This window comes from Pseudopodoces humilis, chromosome 5, assembly GCF_049639895.1.
Source record: "Pseudopodoces humilis isolate 2021_Gansu_Grassland_sample_001 chromosome 5, ASM4963989v1, whole genome shotgun sequence".
NCBI lineage: Eukaryota > Metazoa > Chordata > Aves > Passeriformes > Paridae > Pseudopodoces > Pseudopodoces humilis.
In genome coordinates, this window is record NC_142204.1 from 8,325,151 (window position 1) to 8,351,436 (window position 26,286).

Below are 26,286 nucleotides of genomic sequence, written 5' to 3' on the forward strand. Positions count from 1 at the left end.
CCAGGAAGGAAAACACTGGCGGGGAGCGGGGCCGCGCCCCCCACCCCCCCACTTCCCTTCCCGCGCACTCCCGCGCCCCCTCCCTCTTCCCGCGCGCGCGCGTCGCTTCTCAAGCGGAGACGCGAGCACGCGCAGGGCACACGCGCGGGGGGGGGCGCGGGCGGCCGCGCGTGCCCGCGGGGAGCGGCGGGAGCAGCAGCAGCGGGGGGGGGCCCCGCCCCGGCGGCCGGACCCCCCCGCGCCACTCCAGCCGCGCCGCGCCCGCCCCCGGGCCGCCACTTCCCCTTGAGGGGACGGGCCGGGCCGGGCCGCGCCGCCGCGCCGGGAGAGGAGCGGAAAGTGGGGAAAGCCCGAGAACTTCCCGTCTGCCCGCCGGCGCCTGCCCTGCCGGGCTCCGCCGCGTCCCTCCACAGAGATGTCCGAGATTCCTGCTCAGTGTTGCATCAAGGTAAAGCCCCGTCCTTCTGTCCGCCCGGCCCCTGTCAGCGCGGGTCGCGTCCGCCGGCGCCTCGGGGCTGTGGGCTTCGCCGTGTTTTGCCCAGGTTATTTTGGTGGAAGTAACTGATTTCCCTCTTCTGTTTTCTGTCCGGGTGGGCGAAGGGCGGCCGCGGGGGTCGGTGCCCCCCTTTGCGGGTGCTCCCCGCGCCACTCCGGCCGCGGGCGGGGACGCGGTGCAGCGGGCTGTCAGCGCCCTGCGCTGCCCCGGGGCACGGCGGCGGGCCCGGCTCTGCCGGCGTGGCTCTCCACGGCGCGGAGCTCTGAGGGGGCCCCGGAGCCCGGCCCGGCCTCCCGCGCTGTTGGCTGCCCGCCGTCCCCGCCAGCAACTTCGTAGAAAGTTTCCTGCCGTCGGGGAGATGCAGCCGCTGCTGATTCCGCCAGCAGTGGATTGTGGGGCTTTCTTTCTTTATTATTTCTTTATTTTTTTAAAAAAATATTCCCCCCCCCCCTTATTAGCTGTATTACTACTGTTTATTATTGGTTTTAATTTCTGGCATTGCTTGCCGGTGGCAGGTAGGAGAGTCGGGGCGGCCAGCCCGGCCCCGCTCCAGCAGGGGCTGGGGGATGTATTTCCCCGTGCCTTGGCCTGCTGAAGAAGGGTTTAACCTGGGAAGTTTATCGTTCTAAGTGGAGGCGGCACAAAGCTGAGACAATGGAATCAAAATTGAGTTTCCTTTTTTGTCCAGACCCTTCCTATCTAGCATCCCACTGCTTTCCTCTCTCCTTCGCTCACTCCCCGGTTTTGCGTTTTATTTAGGAGTCGCTTTGTCTTGTTGCAAGCCAGGAATCTCCCTTCTGCTTGTGACTAACTGTGCCCGAGTAAGAGATCTTTAGTGGTTGTCCCTCCCTGCCTGGAAGAAAGAGTTGACTTCCAGACTCTCTCTAAGGGGAAGAGCTTGGAATAAACACTTATTCAGCATGATGCTCTTTTGTTTGCTTGTCCCGTGTGTGTACAGGGGTGTCTTGCATTCTATATGGTGGGAACACAATTTGAAAACTTCTGGGTGTATTTTCTCTCACTGAGTTAAATGCAGTCAGGCCTGTGTCCCGTGAAGTCTCGTGGCTTAGAGTCTAGTTTGACTTTTCCTAACACAGACAAGCAAACTGGATAACGGGGTATTGTATGCGTGTTACTGTATGGTGAAATGCTAGTGCAGGCAAAATGTGTTCTATTAACTCATTGGGTCCCTAAAGCTACATAAAATGAGATATACCTTCTGTTTTTTTCTGTGTAAACCCTGTGGAAAGGTAGGATGAGTTCTCTGGACCAAAGAACACAATTGAATGTCACGAAAAATTGGTGTCATATGAGCTGTATTTTCTTGTTTTCGATATGTGTCACTTTGAAAATAGGAGGCTTACTTCTGCTCTTTCTGAAATCAACAACCATCCTGTTGATTTCAGGAACTATAAAACTGGTCCTTACCCAGCGTCACTAAGGTATGTTATAGAATCATACTGTAAGTAATCAGGTTCCTATCTGGAGAGACGCAAACTTCTCCTTCAGTCTCGAAATTAATACATGCCACATTTTCATTACATTTCAACAGTTACTGGAAAACTTTTTTTTTTAAGAAGTGACTGATTCTAAACATCACAATCTGAATTTATTTTTTAATGTACTGTTTGTTTATGTGTAGAAGCTGCTGTTACTATTTTACTAGTTTCAAATTTTAAAAGTATAACTTTTCAGACATAAATGTGCACTTCAAATGAAAGCATTTCCTCACCAGTCTAACCGTTCTGAGTAGCTGTCCCTTCAGCTTTTCTAACTATCATTGGTTTTTGGACACTTTTTAAACCCGGTGAGAAAGGTGATTGCATTCAGCAGCTGGATTTAAGAGGAGCTGTTTAAATGGTAGTTGATTGTGTGAGTGCAACTGATAATTTCTTCAATATTCCAGTCTCTTGACATGGCGTGTGATACTGAGGTAGAGGAAAAAGCTGCACAGAGTACCCCAACTTTGCTGCCTTGTTCTGAAAAGTAGGCAAGTGTTGTGCTACATTGGTATCACGAAGTTTCACTACGAGACTGTGAATGGTCAGCAGTGGTGCTGGTGGGTGTGTTTTCTTGTTCTTTTGTGGGTTTGTTGTTGGTGTTCTTTCTTCCCCTTCCTCCTCCAATTTGGGACAAGGATGCAGGCAGTAAATGCCACAGCACCTGAGGTGATGAACGTGGAAAGGTTCAGCAGAGAAGGTGAAGACTGGTGCTTTGTTTATGCCTTAGCTGCTCGGTGCACAGTCTTCCTACCTCATCATGTTAAGAGAAGTGTTCTGATCAGATTTGGGAAGACTTTGAGGAGGTGAAGTTTTGGTCTGTATTTTATTACTGGTAATCAGTATAAGCTTGCAGTAATAACTTGGTTTGTGTTAAGTAGTTATCAGTATGTGTGTGTGATTGTATATTGATATATACTTGCTTTGCAGCAAGTATGTGCTGGCTGACTCCTCTGAAAGATGAAAAATACCCTGCTGATAGCCAGACCTTGCCAGCACTTGGCTGTGTGCTGGCCTGGCTCATGGCAAGCAGATCCACTGTGCAGTTGTGGCAGGGAGGTTAAGTGTGTGTGTAGCATCTAAAGCTGCAGAGAGAACTCATCCTGGAGTTAAGAAAATAAAACCTGTGGGGTGAGAGATGAATGTGAAGGTTGGGCCCTCAGTATTTGCTGCAGCTTAGGACATGAGCATACTCTCTTCATGGACTGGGAGGCTTTAGAATTGTGGTGAGCTCCAGTCTGAGAGGGCTTGAGGGCTTTGACTCTGAAGTCAGCTGAGAAGGGATATCTGGTGTGGTTGTCACAGACTCTTTTTTCATAGATGGAATATCTGTGTTGGTAGTAAACGTGTTCCTCTGATCCTGAGCCACAGTACTTAGCTGATTATTATTGCAAATACTGCCACGACATTGGCACTCATTACTGTATTGGCAAGTGATCCCTAAGGCCTCACCTCTCCTCCCACAGATGGGAGAATTGAGGCACCAGGGGAGTGTAAACATCTTGGCAAAGACATATATGGGAGCAAAAGCTCAAAGGGAGACAGGACTAGCAGTTTAGACACAGATGATGATTTTTTGATTGTCTAAGATCTATGTGGTGATAAATTCTGTTTAAAACCTTGCCTGGAGTTTTCTGATTGTCAGGATCTCCTTGTTTTATCTTGCCTGAAATAAATTTACTTTGAGAATATCACTGTGGCGTCATATGGATATTCAAAATACAACATGCAAGTGGAAGGCTCCTGAAGGGCACAGTTTAATGTGTTTATTTTATTTTTTATAAATTTGATACTTTCAGTTGCTTATTCTGACTTACTATGCAACCATTCAATTGTATGGAGTTGTGTGGGAACTAAAACTGGGGATATGGGGACAGATCAGCTGCTTCAGGTCTTGCTGACCAGGACTTCTCTGAGCCCATGGTCTCTTTTGTGAACCTGGCTGATGCTTGAGCTGAGAGTGCTTTCTGTGGGCACCACTGAAAGCACAGACCCTCACTGTAAGTCAAGTTTGACAACTGGTTTCAGTGTAGATTTTATGTAGGTGCATGCTGGTGGATATAGGTGCTATCTCTTGTGTTGAGCACAATGGGGTGGCTGCAGGAGTCCTTCAGCATGGGATCCTGTATCTGAAGAACTTAACAGAATGATCATTTTGGATTGGAGTATGTACTTTGTAGTTGTTCAAAAAAAAAGGCAGAGGAAAAAAAAAGCTGAAGGGCAAGGAAATCAGTGTAATGTTTGAGTTTTCAATCTTAACTGGCTTCCCCTGACTGACTTAATTTTTGGATGGTGAGTTATGTTTCCTGATACCTCCTTCATGCTGTTTCTGCAAAGAGCCGTCTCTCACTGAAGGGTTCCCATGCTGAGGGACTGTTGAACACCACATGGCCAGAATCCTGTTGCCCTCAGCCAAGGCTGATCATCTGTTAGTGCAGAGCATGTTCCTTAATGTTTACTTGTGTACAAGGAGGAGGATCCTTCTGTTAGTGTCAATGACAAAGCTGTCATTAAATTCAGTGGTGTAGGATTGAATGGTAGAAGGCCAGTGTTTGGAAGTACATACTATTTAACGCCTGATTAATCACTTAACTCCTTGGCACCAAGTAAATTGAATCCCTCTGAAGCAAAATTTTACTAGCACTGCCCCAATTAAACACTGGTCATTAGCATTCACAGTGTCATTACAGGTGAAGTCAGTTTCCTGGGAGGCAACCCATTAAAATAGCATCTTGAATCTGAAATGCCCCAGTGCAACAGAGTATACTTTAATGATAATTTATATGGATATTGCAGCATGCATCCCAAAGTGCCTTTTGGAGGGAGGAGACTAAAAGGTGCTCTGCTGATAGAAATGATGATAAGAGGCAAATGAAGCCTTGTACAGTGACACAGAAGCAATCTTTCTGCCTTTATAGAAGTTATCTGTGTCCTTGATTGCTTGCGTTCTGAATTCTTCTGACAAAAGCTCTCTTAATAACCTGCTTACTGCCAGAAAGGGAGAGAGCTAAGGTAACTGGTGCTTTTGGCCAGTGATATAGTTTTGACCTACAGTCCAAAAATTGGCTAATTTGTCTTTGGGTTTTTTTGCATATATTTGTTTTGGAGTACTTTGTAGTTCATTGCCTTCAGCTGGGCATCCCCAGACTACCAACAACTCAAAAGCCAGTGCTTCTGAAAATTATCACCTTGGCCTTTGCTTTCTTTATCTGTGAAACAAGCATAAAATAATAATAAATGCACCTATGCAGGGCAGTAGCAGGGCTTAGTACTTGTAACATAGCATGGAAACAAACTGTGTTTATTACAGAAATTTCGGACAATGATGTGATTTTTACCTGGCTTTTTAGTTTACACAGTGTTTTGGGGGCAGGAGTGTGGTTTGTTTGGCTGTTGGCTTTTTTGGTGTAGGCCACCTACCTCTGCTGAGCCGTCAGAGCAAGATCTTGCAGCTTCAGTGAGTCCTGATGTCTGGATCAGCCACACATGGGCAGGGTGGTGTTTCTGTGCCCACAGCCTACATGGAAGGTGGCTTTGGGAGAGGCTGGCACGTGTTGCTGCCACAATCCTGTTCCTGGCCCAGGGCAGGAGCACCTGGGAGGGATGGCAGCCAGATGTTGCTGCTAGAGCTATCCCTACCACTTTCCCCTGACCACCACCCTTCCCAGGGCTCCCTAAAGCTGTATGCAGAGCAGGCTGCATACACAGTTGTTCCAGGTGTTACTCTTTCCCTGGCGAGGGAGGACTCCCTGGTGAGGACTGGATGATGATGAACTGCTGCCTTGCCACAACAATTGATTTTTAAGTTGCATTATGTCTCTGTGCCTCCCAAGGGAAGGAGGCTGCCTGGAACAGCCTATGGGTGGGATGTTCCTTTAAGGCAGTTGTGAAGCAGCCAAATCAAACTCAGGTATGTGTTCAGGTTCAGCCTGAGCAAAGAGACCAGACAGGCCACCAAAGCTTCTGTGCTTTTAACAGTGGAGTTGTGGCTATTGATTCCTGCTCATGTGGGTTATTTTTCAGGTCTACAACCCATGCCAAATTTAGACCTTACTGGTTCTGATGTTGCTGAGTTGTCTTCAGGCAGTGTTTTGTTGATGCACGGAGGAGAACTATGCTCTTCATCTACTTTAGTAACATGTGGGACTCAAGCCTCGATTATACTGATTGCTTTTGTTTTCTTTCTTTTATTTATTTTTTTTTCCTTTTCAAAAATGCCACTGTTGGCAGGAAAATAAATGTAGAAGACTCCAGCCAAAGTTAAACATGTTTATGGAACATCCTGGAGCACTGGTAAATGAAGGATTTTGAAAAAGGTTAAGCTTTTCACTGATAGATGGTATCATCTGCTGTAATGCTACAGAGCTCCACAGTGAACTGGGTATAACAATCAAGGAAGGCTATAAATGATGCTTCATCTAAATGAACTTCCAAAGGTTATTCCTTGTTAAGTCACATGCAGTGTCTTTGCTTCTATGTTGTTCTTGTATAGTTTGCAAAGACTGTCTTGGTTAAGACAGTCCAGAGAGAAAAAAGGTATGAAGGAGGTTCTCACTGCAGTGTATGTTGGTGTTCTATGGAATGTATGCACATAGAAATATATAGTATTGTTAATAATTTTAAAGATGTGTATGTTGCCAAGAGTAGCATTGGGTGTAACTGCAAGAGCTGTGTTAATACAACTCTACAAAAGTACTTTGGATGTGACAGCTGGATTTCACTTATTTAACTATTAACAGCTGCCCAATATTAAATCCAGAGTCTGGATGTTTAATTTTAAAGTAAAATTGAATATGATTATGAATAGGAACAATGAATGATTTCTAGGGTTTTTTTTTTGCTTGTGTGTTTGCTTTTGTTGCAGGTTTTGTTTTGGGGTTTTTCTAGCCAGCTTTAGTAGGGTCTGATCAAGAAATTGTAAGTTATTTGTTTTGGGAGTTTATTCTGGAGAAACAACTGGCAACCACTAAGGAGTATCCTTAAAACTGATGAAATAAAGCAGAGAGTGAGATTATTTATATGGTTTGAATTTCAACTGAATATAGCTGAAGAAGTGATTTTTTTCATTATGTCTTCAGTGGGATCCTCCTCCAAAACATCGATTAACAGAAACTAGGAACTTCATGGTCTACATGGTCTGGGATTCTGTGGACATCTATGAGCTTGGAGCTCTACTAGGTAAATAAAATGTCAAATAACAATGCCACAGATAGCAGTACTAAAATTCGGAGATGGATTTATCCAGATAGTAGAGCCACAACAAGGCATTCTGTAGCTGCAAACCACATTTCCCATTTATCTTCCTCCTTTTCTTCTTAAAAAGGATTTCACATAAAAGTACTTTCCATCATTGATGGAGCCCTATGAAGCTTTCTTGATGCTCTTGGAGGTTAAATTAAGTGATCCCAGCATTTCCAGCAATACTAGGGAGCACTTTCCTGACTTTCTGTAAGGTCTGTATTGTGATTTCCCCTCTCCATGACAGAACTAATCCTTTTTTTCTCCTTTTGGATTAGTACTGGAGATAGTTGTTCTACCAGGTTCCCTCTTGAATGGCTTGTTTTTATCTTCCTACCTGCCTTGTGCTTTAAAACACAGGCAAAGCCAAGCATTTTCTGACCTGGCTGAAGTTGAGCTTTGAGCTGGTAGAGTGTGAGGAACTTCACATTCTGGGCTGAGGCTTTTGGTTCCATTTGTCACTGGAGGCTGCTGGGAAACAATATTCCTCAGTAGATGGATCCTCCCTGCCACATCTGTGAGAAGCTGCTTGGATGTTTCCAGAGGGCACCACTGTAAAAGACTGGCCACAACTTAAAGCCTTCGGGGCAAAGGAGGTAGTGCTGATGGGCCATTGTCACCTGTGCCACTGCCCTTCTTCTGTAGTGGCTCTGGTCCCAGCAGTGTTACTCCAGCTCCCTGGGAACTCCCTGCAGTTCAGGTCACCGCTGCTGGGTTGGGTGTCCAACTGGCATGGATGCCCATGTCATTCAGGATGCACACCTGAGTGGCAGACCCACCGTCTCCCTGGAGGTGAGGAAATGAAGGGCTGGACTGCTTTCACAGAGGGATATGAGGATGCACTCAGTGCTGCCAGGGGTTCCAGAAAGGGCACCAAGTTGCAGGAACAGGAGTGTTGATGGGTATAAATTCACTTCTCAGTTGGCAGACTAAGTGGTTGTGTCACTGTCCTATGGCTTGAGCAAATGTGCTCTCTGAAAGAGGACTTGGGGAAGACTGTAGAAGCAGCTTCCAGGAGAAGGTTATGGGATGTAAAATGTTTCATGGCTTGTGGCTTGAGATACGTATCACCCATTGCACAGTAAACAATGGGCTCAAATACACTGGAGATTGTGTCCAGCTACCTCACAGCAGCTGAGTCATCAGAGCCATCCATGACTGACTGTGTGCTGGCGTCTATTACCTCCCAATGGGGACAAATTAGAACCTCAAAGTAAGAAGAGTGAATTAATAGTGTATGCAGAGCCAATTAGCACAACCAGGTGAACCATGTTGACCGGCCGTGGCTGCAGGCTTGGAGAAATGGGCAGAAAGTTCAGACATAGTTTTTTTTTTCTTGGTAATTTTGAATGGGGCACTTTCAAAATTTTTCTGCTTAACAGAAACAGTGAGGTCTCTGAGATGTTCAGTAGTGTTTGTTGATAGACCTTCCAAAACTGGTCTGGCACCTGGGATCATATTTTAGGAAATGGTTTGGTTAGTGAATGAAAGAGAAAGCTGAGCTCAGTTTTTGATTTGGGGTAAAATAGGAAAATCAAACCATAGTGGGAAAGCAACAGAGAGTAAAACAGAAATTATCTGTATATTGCAGTTTGAATCTGTTTATCACTTCTGATTACAGCATACCTTTCTGACTGCTGAAAGATACAGAAATGTGCAGTGGAGTTACCCAGGGAAGCTCCTATAGGAAGACAGGCTACAGTGCCTAGGACTTTTTGGCTTGGAAAGGAGACTGCTGAGGGAGATATAATAGAAAACTAAAATTGCACAGCAGTGTAGTAAGGAGAGCAACTCTTGATAGTTCAAAGCTAGAGCAGGCAATGACATTACTAGACAGGAAGATTAAAAGTACTTCTTCCATCTGTGGAGTTACGGAGCTCACTGCTGCAGGGTCGTGTGGAGGCTAAAAGTGCAAATGGATTTAAAAAAAGAGGGTAGATGAATATGAGGAAGATATTAAGACTAACAACCTGGTGGGGAGCTGGAGGGGGAACCTCCCTGTATTTACACTGGGGAAAGTTAGTTTTTTCCTGTTTCCCAAAACAGAGACTTCTTTTGGGGACAAGGTGACAGGCTTGCTCTGATGCTGTATATGCATTCAGATGCTTCCATGCAAAATTTTGTACCCTGGAAGGATGGTCTTAAATGCTCTTCTCCTTTGGATTCTTTTCTAAGTCTTAGTTCCAGCAGTATTGATTTAAAGAAGACTAGTTAATTGTTAGTGAGAAGAGAGCTAAGGAAGAGTTGGTGTCTGTGACTCAGAGACTTGTGAAGTCAAGGTTGCTTGGACTAGCAAGAGGTTGTCTTTGTTTCTGTATTTATCCAGATTCAAATGACAGAAGGGAAAACTTTCAGGGAGTACATAAAATTGGAATTACAGGTCAGGATTTGAAGTAGTTTTCTGGTTTTGGGGAAGACACAATTGATTGCTTCTAAGAGCCAAATGTGTGTTACCATGCTTTTCCAAAGGTCTCCCCATTCCCATTATCACCCATGTGAAATGTGTTCTTGAAGCATTAACTCTTTTCAGGGGTGTGACAAATGGGGTCCCAATTGGAGCTTGTAGCAATGGGCATCAGAGTTGCTGCTTTCACTGCCTGGCCAAATGTTACAAGCATTCGCTCAACTGTGTCACTTACTAAGGAATGCTGTCATTTGTACAGACCTTGCATCATGCTTTGACTGTGATTTATTTTTTTTTTCTTAATGGCAAACAGAATGTCTGTACAAAATCAATTCTAGTATTATTTTGCATATGTAGTTTTTAGGTATTTTCCTAAAGAGAGAGTGAATTCACAGTATTGGATGGCCACTAAAATGTATTGATGTGCAGTTAAAAATGGCTTTTAACCTAAATTTAGTTTTCATCTCTGCTAATCTATACAATGTCCACAAATACCTGTTTAAGTAATTGGATAGTCTCATAAAGATTTAGTTAGGTTTTTATTTTGGCAAATAACAAATTACTTTATTTGCTGGATGATTGATTTTTTAATTTTTTTTTTATTTTGTGTGTTGTTATGATCGGCTTTGCAGTGAAATGTAATTGCAAGTGCAGTGTCCAGCATCAAAATCTGAGCATTAAAGGTAGTTCTTAAGAAGAAAGAAAGGTTTAAAATAGTACATTAAATGTAAGTATCTGGTACTTTTTGAGGTAATATTACATAATAAAGAACAAACTTTTTTCTTAAGCATTTTTTTTTAATTGTAGTGATTTAATTGTACGGATTGTTTTCTGCCATGTTGATTTAGTATTAGTAGATTTTGTACCCTCACCTTGAATTTTTGTTGACTGGATGAAGGAAACAAGCTTTCTATTTCTGCAGCCCTAAAGCATTTATCAGCTTTGGGCGATTAGTCATTGTAATGAACTAATTGACTGAACTGAAAGAAGCAAATCATCTCTCCATATCTGTTACCAGAAGCTGGCTTGCCTCTTTGATAGGCTCAGGCTCTAGAGGTAGAATAGTGGGTCCCACTCATTTGAATGTGCTTTTGGCACTAAGTATTGTACTTGGGATTTAGCTTTAAAATTGTTTTCTGCTATTGTAGTTATACCTGGATGTCAATGCACTCTAGTTTCATGTTTCTTAGTTTGTATTAAATGAGAAAAAAACCCCAAACCCCTTAAAATTTCAGTTTTTAAAAGAAGTGGCCTAGAAAAATTGCACATGTTGAGACATAATGCCTTGAATACAGTGCTGGTCAGGGTTTCTTTCTCTCCTCTGCATGTTACTCTTTATACTGTGTTTTCTTTAATGCTTTAGTGGTGAGACCCATCTTCTTCCATTGCAGAGTGCTGCAGCAATGGAAAGTCAGCTGATGTGAGAGAGATTCTTCCCATTTGGTGTTAAGGTTTGGCTTTGCAAGCAGGAAGGGGAGCCATTGTAGCTGCAGGACAGGCTGTTGGTTCCAAATGAACCCAAACTCCTGATGGCAGTAGTGTTCTTGGAAAGAAAATACTCAGAAGAAACAGGTTTTAGCTTATGTAGTAGAGGTGTGTGTGCTTTCTCAGGTGCTCAAATGTCTCAGCTCCATGTTTTAGTGTGCACATTGTCACTACCAGCTCCCCCCAGGGAGGGAACCAGGATTGCCCTGCTGTGCAGATAGGCTTCATGGAGTCTCTTGGTCCCCTTGGGCTGCAGAACAATAACCCTGTGCTTCACCAAAGTGGTGTCCTCAGGCCCTTTGCCTGCAGCCTGCCTGGGTCCCCCCTCACTGCTGGTTTGGCAGGTGATGCTGTGCTCATCCCATCACTCGTGCTGGCTCTTCCTGCTTGGGGCGAGAACCTCAGGGCCCTATCGCATGTCCCTAGGAGGTGAAGGCTGATGTCAGCATCGCTTCAACAAGTCGAGTTATAAGGTGAACCTAAATACTGATGAGAGGTCTGTTTTCCTTCAGTCTAGACTGGGGTTTCATAATTCTGTGTTTCCATCACTGGTCCACAGAGCACTCTGTCATATGAAAAGTACTTGTTCAGCTCAGTAGGCCTCAGCCTCCTTTTTGTTGAAGAAGAGGAAAAAGCCTTTCCCCAAGTAACAACTGAGATTCTGTCACTTTCTTAGCCTCAGTTAAAAGATGAGCATAGGTAGACCCAGGTTGTTGGCAGGTGGTTTGCACAGTGGGGAAGGTGTGAAAGTCTTGGATTGCAGACACAGAGATAGCCCCTTCCATTATTTGCCTACAAAGGACACTGAAAGCTGAAGTGAGGTTTAGAGCGTATTTAAATTTAAGCATTACAGTGAGCCTATGTGTATTTAAATTTCCATCTTCTAAAGAGGAAAAAACAGCAAACCCCAAAATATATTAAGGGATTTAATTACTAAAGTTGGCTAGAATGATTTTGGGGATGGAGAAAGTACTATTTTTGTATTTCTTTCTACATAACACCTGAGAAACAGAGCCACTTTTGACTGACTGGTCCTCAAAATACTTTTTATCAAATTACTTGCTCAAAAAATAAAAAGTGGTTTAGTTGATATCTATGCTTCTGGAAATAAATACATATACTTGAAAAACAGACTTTTTTTTTTGTTCAGAATTTGTCCCTGTGGATTTTCTGAGATAGCCATAGTCTTCAAAGTTCCAACACACTGCTGACCTGCATGTTTTTGTAGCCACATATTGGTGGTGATAAGAGCCCAGGTGGGAAGTCCTGCACTTCAGGGCTGGAGCTTCTGTCTTGATTTTCCAGCAAAGTTCCTAGGCTATGCTGCTCTCAGCCCACCCACTCTCACAGCCAGACACACAGAAATTTTAATGTATTCTTTGCAACTGCTGCAAGGTGAAACGTGGGGAGGCTTTCCACACATGTGCAGATAGGGAGCTGTTTGAACCAAACAAATATCTGGTATCTGTATTCCTGTACACCTACTCTAAGCTGTGGGATTGAAGGTAGTTGTAGGAAGGAAAACAAGAACTAAAGAAATAGGGTGGGCTTGAAAGTGAAGGTATTAGGAAATGAGGATGGAGAGTTGGCTGTGATGAGCAGCAAAGCCCATTGCAGACTCCTGTGGAAATCCTACAAATTGCTTTAGTCATGAGAGACAGGGAGAAGCTGAATAGGAAAGGGTTATCTCTCATTATATGGGAGGATCAGATGGTAGCACCTGGCAGTTTTGAAGAGTGGGAAGTCTGTTTTCATAAAGCATGCAGTGAGGTTCCCAAACTTGCTGCCAGCAGGTGTAATGTAGGGCAGTTGTTTTCAGAAGACAGTTTATACTACATGCTTCTATCCAGGACCATTCACTGCAAAGAGAACAGCTGTGGTCCTTGGCTCAGAAAGCCCCTAACCTGTAGATTTCTGTGGGTATGTGCAAGAGATAGTTTATTCCTTGTGCTCTTACCCTGAGCATTTCCTGTTGGGTGTTGCTGGAAATAGGGTATTAGCTTAGACAGACCTTTGAGCTGACCAGGATTACTGTGTTTTTCCATTTCAATTTAGGACTTTAATATTTAGTGCTTTACTCTGTACAGATGCCTCTGACAAGTGGAAAAATAACAGGAAAACCTCTCTTGTGAATCAGACCTTCTGCTCTGTCTCTTGAAATTGTTGTGATACTTCCTTAGCAGAGGTAATCTGACCGTCTGAAATTCATGAGAAGAATGATCTTCAGACTATGAAATTAATTTTGTTTGGGAAAATTCCTGGGGATTTTCCTATCCTTGACTCTCCTCTTGGGCTGTGATGCTATTTATTGGCATAAATTGCCTTGACCTATTTTATTTCTCAAGGTTTTTCCCAAGATTTGGCTGAGGGTGGAAAAAATAGTTAGATTATCAGATAATTCAAATGTTGTGTGCTGTGTCAGGCACACCTCTTCTGATGTCTGATAAGTGAACACAGTTCCTTGCAATGAACTTTCTTTAGATGGCACAAACATATAATCACATGACTGTGGCTGATGAGCAGGTGTTATACAATACAGGGACAGTTCCAGCACTTCCATAATTTATTTAATTGGCATGCCTGAAACCTGCATGGAGTGACTATCTTGATTTCATAATTCAGTCTTTTTGCCTTTCAATCCCTGACTTTTCAAGTTCCTAATAGCTGGGAAAATTGAGAAGGAAGTGTTGTTTACTGAGTGCCTGGACTTTACTACGCATAACAGTTAAGAGCAAACCAGCAGGCAGGACCTTCTCGTGGGACCATGTGTACACCAAATGTTTTCCTTCAGTGCATTTTGAGCCATTTCTCAAACTATGCTTGTCCAGTGCTAGTGCAGTTAGCGGGCAGTTAGAATTAGAGAAAGGAGCTGGCTAAAAAGGAGAAAGCTCAACATGAAGATGCTTGTGTGTCCTTTACAAAACCCCCCCATCTGGAATGGTGTCCTACAGCAGGCAGACATACCCACTCTAACAGCCTACTTTCACACAGTAATCATTGCTTGGCTTTAGGTAGGACTGAGTTGTGATGCCTGTGAAGCACAACTTGCTCACCTCTAATTCTCCTGAGGTCCTGTCCCTCTGCAGCAGCCTGGAGGGTACCTCTGGGGACCTTCCTTTGCTGCTCCCAGGTGCTGGCTACAGAGCCTCAATGTCCAAAGACATTGCACCTACTACCACCACATTAAAACAGAAGCAGAAGGTCCCAAAGGATGCTGATAGCTGAAGAAATTCTGTTTTCCCAGTGTTAAACACAAGGAAGTTCATTTTATCATTCCATACAAAAATGAATGAAAGTATGTCTGTGTACCACATGCAAAGTCTGGACATGGACTTTCCTAACCCACTGTGTGAGCACAACAGTAACATGATCCTGTCACCAAAGGCTGTGCTATTTGCCTGGTTGCATAGATAAATCTTTCATTTCTAACTCACTGATGTCTTAGCTGTTTGCACCTTGCTTAGTTCTTGAATTTCCTACCCAGGCTTTGGGCATTGGTGTGGCTCATGGTGCTTCGGGAGTGGGGGCTGGAATGCCATGGGTGGACAGATGAGCAGTTAATGATGCTTTAATGCAGCACACGCTTTAGGCTGGTGAAGCAGGGCTAAATTTTACCATACCTGCCTTTTCTAGTGCTCAGCCTACCCCCTTCTCACCATTCCAAATGGATAGCCCTGCACAGATGTACTGAATTTTCCTTCAGGTTTGTACCTCAAGTTTTACCTCACCTTTCATACATTTGAAGCCACAGTCCTTAAAAATGGTGGTGGTGATGGCAAGGATACTGGGAAAACACCACCCTAGGAGACTGTGAAGTGTTTGTTCTTCAAGTCATTTGAAATGGGAACTAAATGATATGCCTTGTTTTAGAAAGCAGGAGTATTCTATCTGATCTTGTCCTTCCAGTAGAAAAAAAAGTGAGGCATTGATAATTTATATGGCAAAACAGTTGTAAACTTGGAGTGATTTAGACTTCTAATGGAAAGTACTTTAACTTGGATTTTTAAACTGTGTGCCATATGAAGGGATAATCTTAGCCTCTCTGATTTCCCATTGCTGCTGGATTGCGCAGCATCTGCCTAAAGTGAAAAAGCAGTGTGCAGATACCAGTGCACAAGCGTAGCAGGCTCATGTGGCCAGGTCCATTGCCTGCCTTCCCTCCATTTCTCAGTCTCAGGTCTCATTGGTGTTTGTTGTTAATTATTCTGGTTGTGGCCTTGTTAAGAAACTCTGAAACCTAAGTATTTTTCCAAGCACAAGTAATTTGTTGTTGGAATGTTTAACTAGTGACTGACCTCCTCTTGTTTGGCCTCGTACTCATAAGAGGTGAGGATCTTTGACTATGAAGTAAAGAAGAGTCCTGCTCAAAATATGGTGAAGCATGTGAAAATTGTGACTTTAGTAGTGGTTCTGGGTCTTTGTTCTAGGTTATAACTCTGCCAGTTCCTGACTTATACAATGTGGCTGTACAACACTGTCACACTATCCTTCCCTGCCTCAACAGTGTCCCTGAAGGAGTATTTGCACATATACAGCTTTGAGTTGGTTACTTCTCCACCAGTTTTCAACCATTCTTTAAAGGCACTACAAAAGTGCACTGCTGTTATTTCACTGAGGAAAAGGTTTGATGAAGCTCTTAATGTAAGGTGGTATTACCCTGAAAGATCTTGTTCCACCCTTCCTCTTTCTTCTCCCATGGGCTGGCACAAATGTTGGGGTGGATGTGTGCATGACAAGGCTGCACCGGGTGAAAATGGACAGCTTGTGCTAGTGCAAGGCACAACCTAGTGGGAACAGGCAGTTGGGAGCATGGGGAGGGCAGGTCATGGTTTTTTTGGTGGTGGTGTCCACATATCTGTGATTAAAGCATTGATGAAACTCAGAATAAACCTTTGGCCAGATCAGTGTTACATGACATCAGAACTGAAGTTTTAAAGGATTCATGCCTGCTTTTTTTACAAGAACTTTACAAATCCCTTCAGGCTAGGTAGATTAATTACAGGGAAAGTGGTCAAGGGTTCAGGAAAACTGCTTTTTTAAAAAAAATACACCAGGCAGCTGAAGCAGCATGGTTTGCTGCTTGTTGTAGTGTGAAGGGTAGAGCTGTTGCTTGGAGGTGTGAATGAGCCTTGTGGTATCAGTGTGAGGCCCTGCCACAGTCACCTGCAGCCTCCCAATCATATTGTAGCTTGCTCTGTATTTGAGCACACCATGGCTAAGCTGTTTAGGTTTAATTGCTTTAATAAAAATAGGCACTCGCACGTATTGAGTTTTTTGAAATAGACTGAGAGCACTGAAAGCCAAACCCCCCTTTTCTTTCTTTCCCCCCTTTTTTTGGATTTGTGTGTTCTGTACCACTGGTGCTGACAGGCTGGACCTGCAGCAAAGCATGAAGCCTCTCTGGGTCAGGGACGAAGTTTGTCCCACGTGCCTAATCTAGAGGGCATTTCAGAGTTTCAATTACCTCTTAAAATTATGTCCTCAAAGCATGCAAACATTGCAATGATATGTTCAGTCCTCGAGCCGTGCTTACCACAGCTTTCTTGGGAGTTTGGTGTGCAAAGTATCTGTGACATCCTTTCAATAGAAAACTAGGCCAGCTCACAGATCTTGTTTTACATTTCTTGGATCTTCTGTGTTGGCTTTGCAACATAGTTATAAAATATATCAGCCTGATGCATCTACTCATTATCCTGGACAGGGAGGGTAGGTTCAGGTTAAGGTTACTCTATGGAGGTACAGGAAATTTCAGTCCAGCTCCTGCTCTGTCTCTGTGTTGTCTGTGACCTTGAAGTTGTTTAATGTGATTGCCATTTCATAAAGTGTTAACACCTAGCAAAATGAAGTCAGATGAGTGGTGGAAACTGTGGTTCTGTTATACAGATAAGATCCTGCCTTAATCCTCTGCTGGATCATTAATGCTGCAGAATTATTGGTAGTAAGATTTAGGGTTTAGTAGCAGTGGGGTAAGATTTTGGATAGTTCACCCCTTCCTTTTTTCCTCCTCAATAAAATTTGTTGTGAACTCTTACCTGAAAAACTCTGTAGATACCACTGTGGTGCTGTGTTGGTTGATGCACAAAAGAAGGCCTGAATCCTGGCTAGGATAATTAACTTAAAATTTAATGAAAATCAGTACTGAAATCTGCTCAATGTGGAACTAAGTTACAATTCAGTATTACCCCTAGGTTTTTGATTTGTGTAAATTTTAATGAAATAGTTTCTTCCAGCTAATAGCAGTTTAGATGTTGTGGTAAAGACTTGAGGAATTTTCCTCCAAAGTTACTTGAAAAGCTAAAGAAAATTCTGCAGCTAAAGGAGAAATGTCATTCTTCATAACATGGAGATGGTAAGACGATCATGTTTTATTGGACCTGATCTCTAGCCTTCAGTGAATTCAAAAGGATTTGGCTGAAGTCTGCAGTGATGACTGATAAAGAGAAGCTCCTTGTTAGTCAGTGGCACTGGTCATAAAGAGAGCTGGGATAAGAGACAGATATTGTCACATGGGTAACATCAGTAGTTTTAATTAATTTTCTGAAAGCTTGAACATAAGGAAAAAAGAATACCTTAATTTTTTCAACAAAAACAAACCCATAGAAGTTGTGTAGATTCCTAGGAATTTATTAACAGCAAAGTCCATTTGTCTGTTTAATTACTATTGCTTTTATTTTGAGGTATTCTCTTACAAAGCAGAATTGATTCAGCATTTCAGAACTCCAGTAATTAATTTGTTTTTTCCTGACTCAGCTTGAAGAAGCTGACTGAAAGAACACCTTTCCCTCCAAATACAGACGGACAATACGTTGTCTAATAATGATAATTTCTGAATAGCCGATGATTGGAGCAGCAGCAGAAATAGGAATTGGTGGTGCTTTCTTTTTTTTTTCCTCCTGACCCTCTGCAATGCCTGCAAAGTTGGAAAACATAAATAATCTCACATACTGGGGGAAGGTTTTTATCCCTCTCTCGCAGCAAAATACATTCAGAATGTCTCTGACAAATAAGAAATGGGTGCAGAATCTACCTCATTAGTTTTGTTGACTGCTGTAGAAGACATCTGTCTTCGATTAATCTGGTTATTATTTCATTATCTCCTTGTGGGTACTGTGGTTGGAAGAAATCTCCAGTTGTTAAATCCCTTTCAAGTTTGATTAAAGTGGTTCTCTCTCTTGGTTTTGTGTCTTGTCCTATCTCAGAGGTGTGATTTCCTCTTTGTTCTACTACTCCTTGCTGAACACTTCACACAGTACAAACAGATGCTGAGGTGCCAAGGTAGGAGTGCACACAAGTTGTACTGTAGATCTGTTCAGCATGGACCCAGTGGATATCATGTGAAGAGGCTGGATGTTGAATGTTTTTGTTGAGTTTAATTTCATAAAGGAAAGAACCCATAGCTTTACCCTTTCCTGTAAATAGGTAGATATTGGACATTGTAATTACCAGATAGAACTCCTAAATTTATGGAAGTGAGATTTTAATTTTTGTAGGGGGAAAAGAGGGGGAAATGGTGAAAAGAAATTATGAAATATTAGAAATCCTTGATTTAGAAATGTATATTCCACAATTGCCCTCCCTGCTTCTCTGTCACTGTTCCTGTGTCACTGCTGGTGTGGGCTCTCAGGTCTGTTAAGGGACAGCAGCTCTGACCTGACAGGCAGCTCCCAGGCATTATTCCCTTCCTTTTGGTTTCCTAGGCTGAAACAATCCATGTTTGCCACCTTGTCTGAGATCAGGCAGTTTTCCAAACTGCAGCAGCTGTTTGTATATTCCTCTTAGTTTATTTGAGCTGATGCACAGAGGATTTTGGAGCTGCCTCTGCTGGGCTCACTTAAGTTTCTGAGAGTTGTTTTTGCTGTATCCATCCTTGAATTAGAATCAGCTCAAGCAATGTTATTGTGCAATTTTTGCTCAGGTACAGCAGACAAGAAAGGTGTATGTGTATGTGTGTGGGAGGTTGTTTTTGGTCCTGTAAATAATAATAATAATAATAATAATCTCCAACTCTTCACTGGTCACTTCTTTCCTATCCCTTTACTCCCAAAGAGTGTTCCTGTGTGTTTTACTGGTGATGTAAGGTTTCCTTTGGAAGTTAGGTGCCAATTTGAGCTTCACTTAGAAGCTTTACAAAAAGGTTGTTGAAGTGCTGAGAGAGTGCCCTTTGAGCATCTTGCCTGCCTTCAGGGTATCCCTATGAAGAGCTGTGGGTTCTTAAATGCATTGAGAAGGGGCAAGGGGATCAGTTCCTGGAAGAGTTTTCTTTCCCTGGAGGACCCTGGAGGAATTTTGCTTGTACTTGTATACACTTAGCGGTGAGAACAAATGCACCTTGCTCTGCATTTCTTGGAACTGGGTCTTGCTCACCACTTACATCTCTAGTAGTAGTGCTGTGTGTTGTTGTGTACTCCTGATTACTGTGGTCCTGCAGTGGTTGTGGATTTTTTGCCTCTTGTGGTTTGAAGCAGAGTTGCTGAGGACTCTGTGTGTGTAGGAATAGCAGATTAGAAAATGAGAGGTTGGTAGGCTCAAAGAGCTTCCTGAAAGTGTGGGAGTGAAGGCCAGAGAAAGGAAGAGAAATATTTTTGAAGCTATATCTGTGCTTTACATGTACAAGAATAGCAGGCAGAGTGTATTGACAGAGTGGTGTGAGGATAAGTGCTGCTGCATAGCGAAGTGTTACTGCTGTAAAAATCACTGCTGTCCACTAGTGAAACAAATTCTTCCAGTGTGAGTGCAGTTTTACTGGTATGGTTGGATCGCAGCACGCATTCTGCTCACACAGCTGTGATAGTGTTAGTCAGACCAGGTGAACGCTGATAAGTCTGCACGGGTGTCTGTAGTGTATGTGCAGCCCTTATAAAAATTATGGATGAGGTGTGAGGAACAGCTCAGATAATGTCTTGTGACATGCTCTGTCCCTGGGAGGAGATGGCTGGGTGTTCTGCTCCGGGTCTGTAACGTGTGTGGTTCATTACTGGTGCAGTGGTGCTTGTGTCCTTCCTCCATTCTTGTAGAATGTCCTTCCTGAAAACAATTCAACTCTTAACCTGAAAGATTGTAGTGAGTGGTAACCAGGCCTTGGGTCCTTGGTGGAGCAAGGAAACATTTTGTTTTGTGTTTTAGCTGCTGTTTCCAAAGGCTTTACAAAGCAAATCAGTGTAATTTCCTGTTCTTCTAATGGGAAAAATGAGGCAGAGAGGAGCAGGGGTGAGAAGGGAGCAGCTTATCTTGCGCCTACAATCCTAAAAATGGGAATAGCAACCTGTTTTGCTTTAGCCTGATGCTTTGGGCACCTGTTCAACAAGATATTTAAGCATATGCTTAATGATACAATGATATGGCAATAGCTCCCTTACCATTTCCTCTTTTCAGAGTGTCATAAGCAGTACTTCTCTCTGAACCCAGACTGCAGGGCTGTGCCCACTCATGCCAAACCACTGGAATCATCCAAGCTGTCAGTCAGGACACAGCTGGTGTCAACATCTGCCCTGTAGAACCTGTCTTATCATGAGGGATGCAGAAGGTGGAGCAAAGAGTCATCTGGACAGAGAGGAAGTGGTAGTAGTTGGGTCGCAGGAGATGGAAACAAGCTTGTTTGACAGGTGGCTCTTGGATGCAGTTGACTTGAAAAGAAACTCCTGAACCTCCAGATGAGCTCAGAACAACCACACAGAGACAGGACAGGGTCACCAAGCAAACACTTTCATGCACCGGTGTAATGACAGCTGTTAGTCATGCATTGAGTGTTTAAGCAGTGTAGTACCTCTGTTTAAAAACAAACACCAACCTAAACCAGCATCAAACCCCAAACCAAATGAGCAATGACTGTTGCAATACATCTGCTTGTCTGTCTTCAAAGAGACTTTCAGTCTTTGCAATTATCCTGGTATAAAATGTTTCATGGTTGTGCTAAGAGGCAGACTTGTGTCAGCCCTGGAAGCTGCTTTAATGAACCCAAAGGTCTGACAGCCAGCCTCACTCTTTTAAGAGCAGCAATTTGTCAATCGCAAGAAAATTACCTTTTTCAGGATCTCAACTCAGGAGCTGTTTGCAAGGTTGTGGGATTACAGTGCCTAGAAGGCATTACAACTCCATTTGCTGCTGCGTTCTCTTCATATATCACATGAGATACCATTCATTTTTCTCCTCTGAAGACCAACCTCAGTTCACTACATCCCTCTGGGCATGTTGATCATTCTGGGGCCTTTGCCACTAATTTTGGAAGGATATGTTTCAGAACTTTCATCTGGGTTGGATTTTCTCGGTGAGATTGTTTATGTGAGAACAAATTTCAGGATCATATCCCAGGATTTTATATACTTTTGTTTCTTTCCATCTATAGATCCAGGATTTTTGTGAGTGTTGCAATCTTAGCATCAGGACTTAATTCACTCTGATTAGAACCAATGGGAGTTTCCATTACTAATTGCCACTGATGTAAATTCCAGCTCATAAATTAGGGATCAAAATGTATTATGCTATTATTATATGCTACATTAAATGCAATGAAGATTTTATATATATATATATATATATATAATAATTTTATGTGCAATATATGTTGTTGCTTGCTACATTTACTTTTAAGTAATGTTACTTTCTAAAATTAGAGATCTGCTGTAGGCTGTTTTAAGAGTTAGTCTGAAGTGGATTCTTTTTTTGTCCAATCCTGGAGACAGCTGGGTTTTTTTAATGGGTGACTCCTTTAGCACTCTGCATGCTTCTTGCCTGTGCCTCAGTAATCCCTGCATTTAAGAAAAAAAATAAAATTAAAAAAATATTCCTCTGTCTTGTACAGCATTCAGCAATCCTCAGACATCTTGTTCCACAGATCATAGGCACAAGCCAGTAGCAACAATAGACTGATGTTGTCTTTGATGTTTGGAGCATGCAGATAATTTTGTTTTCACAGAGAAGCAAATTCTGTAAAGGATTGAAGGGGTGAATTGATGTCTAAAGATGGGTAAAAGGGGCAGCTGTATGGAATGAGAAAAAGAGATTTGTCACTGCCATAAAGGTGCTACCAAATTATTAAGCATTGGGTTAACATCTAATCCCTTAGCCAGAAGGCTTAAGATTTTCTTAAATAACATCTGCATAATGATTTTATAAATGGTTAAATGATTTAATAAAAGGTTGAATTAAATTTATTAAATGTTCAGTAGAAAACTAGAGCCACAACACAAGGAATATTTTATCAGTTTTCTCTTTTGTTTTGGGAGATGCACAGGTCAGACAGAACTGGTGGTTCAGAAAGGGAATGCTCATCTCTGCAACATCTCAGAAGACAGAGTAATAGAGCCCAGCTAAAGGAAAAAAGGAAGATACCTCTCCTCCTTAGACACCTACAATTTGTGATGCAAATCAAAGGGAGGCACATGTACCAATTTTGAAACTTATTCTTAGCTCACCCAGGTAATTGCCATACCTGAGATTTGCATCAAAAATTTTGTTAAACTTCTGTAACCAGATTACCAGAATTGTACAAAAGTTCTGTGATCTAAGGTTCTGTGATTTAGACTTGGGTTCTGTAAATGTCTACTGAGATTTTCTGGACCTGCACTTAATTTTGGCCAACTATAGGTTGAGCATATTTGACTTGAGGGTGAAATAATTGAAAATTTCAGTGTTTACAGTGATGAGTATGACTAAAAGACTAGAACAACAGCTCTTGATTTGAACATTCCCAAATTTGGAAGTCTGAAATTCACATCTGGTTAGAATTTTTAGATGGAAAGATTTTATCCTTAAAAAAACAATAGATCACTGATGCTGAAACTTAAACAATTACAAAATAAATCTCTCAGGAAATACAAAACATGGTATGGAGGGGTTTTTTGGTTTTTTTTAGGGAATTGATTGCAGTGCTTCTCACCTTGATGTTCTCAATTCACACTGTTATTTCATATTGCTGAAGTTGAAAGAGGATGGTAGCTTAAAGCAAGGTGCCAGCTCATGGTTAAACAAGCTTTGGGACTTTTGGATGCCTGTCAGTGGGAAAGCCAAGGGTTAATGGTTTGTTCTGTCAGCTCTTGGTGCAGAGATGTGGTGTTCACACACCGGGAGCAGTTGTACAAATGCACTCGGCCCTGCTGGGTTTGGGGGATGACATATGTCTGAATGACTCCAGGCTTGCGGCTCAGTTTTATATGATTTGGGTTTTTTTTTTTAGAATCCTTTTTAAAAATACACAGGAATTAAGCAATTTCCTTTACATGGTGCCTTAGCCAAAGCCCACTGAGGTCACTGGGAAGACTCCCACTGTTTATAGCCGGCATTCAGATCTGTCTTGTGGTCCTTACAGCCTAGGCTACTGAGAGTATCTGTAGGGATATGTAACCATCTTAGTTCTTCTAGAAGGACTGTCCTGCTGTACTTCGGTTACCATGGAATAGATTGCCCACATTACTAACAACATAATTATTCTGAATCAAAAATACTTCAATTCCAGAATTGTCTCCATGTGGGGAGCTACTCGGGAATAAAAATCAGGCAATGGCTTCATCTGCAAAAGCTGTGCTCCTTGTTTGCTTTCTGTAGGCAAGGTGTTTTGAACACAGTTGAAAGGCAGTAAGGTGAATCCCTTTTTACATCAGCACAGCCTGTCTTCTGCTAAACTTTCCTGAATTTAGTTATTCTGATTTATAAAATGGAACTAAAACATCCATCCTCCCCGGTCCCAGGTGTGCAGAAGTCCTTACTGTGGGCTCTGGCCACACTCCGAGCCTACATTCAGGTCTCTGTGGGTGCAGTTCTGTGCCTGTGACTTCAGTGGGACACTCTGTATGTGCAGATCTGATGACAGGATTGTGGCAGGAGTAAGGGAGCACAGGTGTTGCCCTTTTTTTAGAGATCAAACCTATCCACTTTCACATTTTAATGGGAGCCCTACATATGAAGATGCTGGAGTAACCTGAAGGAAAACCATGCGTCATTGCCTTTTCCCACTACTACAGATGAATCAAAACAGTAAATTAACTCTTTTTATAATGTGTGTGTAGATCCTGTGAGTGGACTTGGAGCAGACTTTAAAGCTGAGATATTACAGTTTCTATTTTTTTTAATGGATCTAACAAGACCCGCAGGTCTAAGCATTTTAAGGTCATTTTCCAAACTGCCATATTACTCTAGTCTTTTCACCTACTCCTTTAACATCTTAACTTTTCTATTAATGTGAGTACTGGTGAATTCACTACACAACTACAATATTAATTCCAGACATTTCACAAGACAGTTTTTAGACATTCACCCACATGATGATGTGTTAACTTTAAAGCATGTACTTCAGAAATAAAGGAGTTAAGAAAAAAAAAAAAGGTTATAATGAGACTTATTCAGTCCCTTTCTTTGCAATACATAAATTCATGTGCAAATACAGAAATAGCAGGATGAGTTAATGTGTTTCCCTGCCATTTTTTTATACCCACATGTGCTGTTACCTCTCTGTAGCATGTTTGTTACATAGAAATAGAACATGGCATTTCCCATGAAAAATATAAAAACAGTTGTATTTTTTTAATAGATCTTTCCTTCATAATGGAAAAAAGAAGCTTTTTTCAAGCTTCTTTCAAAAGAAGTATCCTATTTCAGGAGAAACACTTTTTTTTCCATAAGTGTAAGGACATATTTTGTTACCCACAAACAGAAAATCCATAATTCTCTGTTTCACTTCCTGTCTTCAGATCTCTGCTATTAATCTGTCCTAAGAGCTCATATCAATTAAAGCAAATATAGAAGCTTGTCATTATTGGACTTGGAGAAATTTGGTTGAAAACCTGGTCAGACATGTTTTGCCTCCAGTTAATCCAAACTGAAGAGGTGCTGCCTCAAGTATGTATCACTATATGTCCCTTCCACCTCCACCCTACCTGTCTGCAAAAGGTTTATTTGTTCAGCTTTGCCTATGTAGTTGCTTCCTAATCCAGTCCAATCAAAATAATCAGTTTGGGATTTTTTTCCTTAATATATTCTGGATAGCAGATTTATTTCAAGTTAGAATGTTGTCATTTTCTTTAAATGGTGAAACTGGGAAGTTGAGATTCCCATCTCGGTGAGATTTAGCTCTCAGTGAATTTGGGGTCTGTTGTGTTTTCCTGAGCCAGATTTTCCCTGTATCTGAAGCCTACTTTCTTAGTGGTCTCTACATATTGAGCTAAAAATCTCTATTAGAAAGCAAAGAAGTTAGGACTGCAAACAATTTCTATTTAAAAATAGCAGAGAATGTACTTTTCCATTATAGGGAAAAAATGGGAGGCAGACGGTAGGAACTTTTGACAGTAGGACTTACTTTTTTTTGTTGGTAGAAAAGGGCTTGTTTTGGAGGGTCCCTTTGTTCTGTAAGTAGGTGGGAACAAAAAGACTCATCCCCTTCATAGCCTAAATTGTACTATGAACTTACATACCCCTGGCACGTGGCTTGGGCTGGGTGCTGTAGGGCTGGGGGGCCATTCCCGTCTGCCAGGTTGGGTTCCAGGTTCAGGTAATTGCAATTAGCCCCCAGCAGCTTTAATCATCAGGAAGTTCATTGCCATGGTGCATTTTGTGATCCTAGCTCAGCTGGGTAGTCACCATGCAGCTCCCTTCAAACGATGGCTCCTCTACTGCTCCAGCACGTTCTCTGTGTGTTAAAGTTCATTACCCTCTATCAGGCACTTGAAACATGTGCTCAGCTTGGTGCTCAGCCCCTTGCTGCCTGGCATGGAAGTGACTGCTTCCTGAAAGGGCAGGGGAAGGGAGGAAGGAAAAGAGCAAATGGGTTGGTGCAGAGCATCCCTTCTTCCAGGCCCTCTCTTTTGTACTAAATTTAGCTGTTGTGGCCGTGAGCAGGCTGTGCTCAGCAGCAGCACAGTGTAGTCCCTAAACCACCTCTGTTTCCTGCTGATTTCATATTTTGCTGGAAAGGATGTGGCGCAGAACATGAGGCAGGATTAAGCAAGGAGCCACAGGCGTTAGTGGAATGACCCTAGGGAGAGACAGGCTGGTTCTCTCTCAGCTCTGTCCTGAGGGAGGTAGCTGTGACCTGTCATGTAACAACAGGCTTTTCCTTCAGTGCTGGAATCATTCTCTTGTGCCATGGCTTAGTTGCCTCCGAAACTGCCCGATGCTGAACATTTATTAAGGACTCCATGATCAAATGTTTGCGGTTTGACAGAAGCAGCTGACAC

The 26,286-nt window shown here is 42.6% G+C and overlaps 1 protein-coding gene across 3 annotated transcripts in view; it reads left to right on the forward strand.

Annotated features, from left to right (window-relative positions):
- The first annotated feature begins 274 nt into the window (after nt 1-274).
- ETV6 (ETS variant transcription factor 6) overlaps nt 275-26,286 on the forward strand; it is a 123,611-nt gene continuing 97,599 nt past the window's right edge. For 2 of the 3 annotated variants that reach the window (XM_014256016.2, XM_014256017.2), the window contains exon 1: nt 275-448. In XM_014256016.2, coding sequence (XP_014111491.1) covers nt 416-448 — 33 coding nt within the window. In that variant the 5' untranslated portion in view covers nt 275-415. The remainder of the gene's footprint in view (nt 449-26,286) is intronic. The other variant, XM_088054963.1, reaches the window with a different exon arrangement.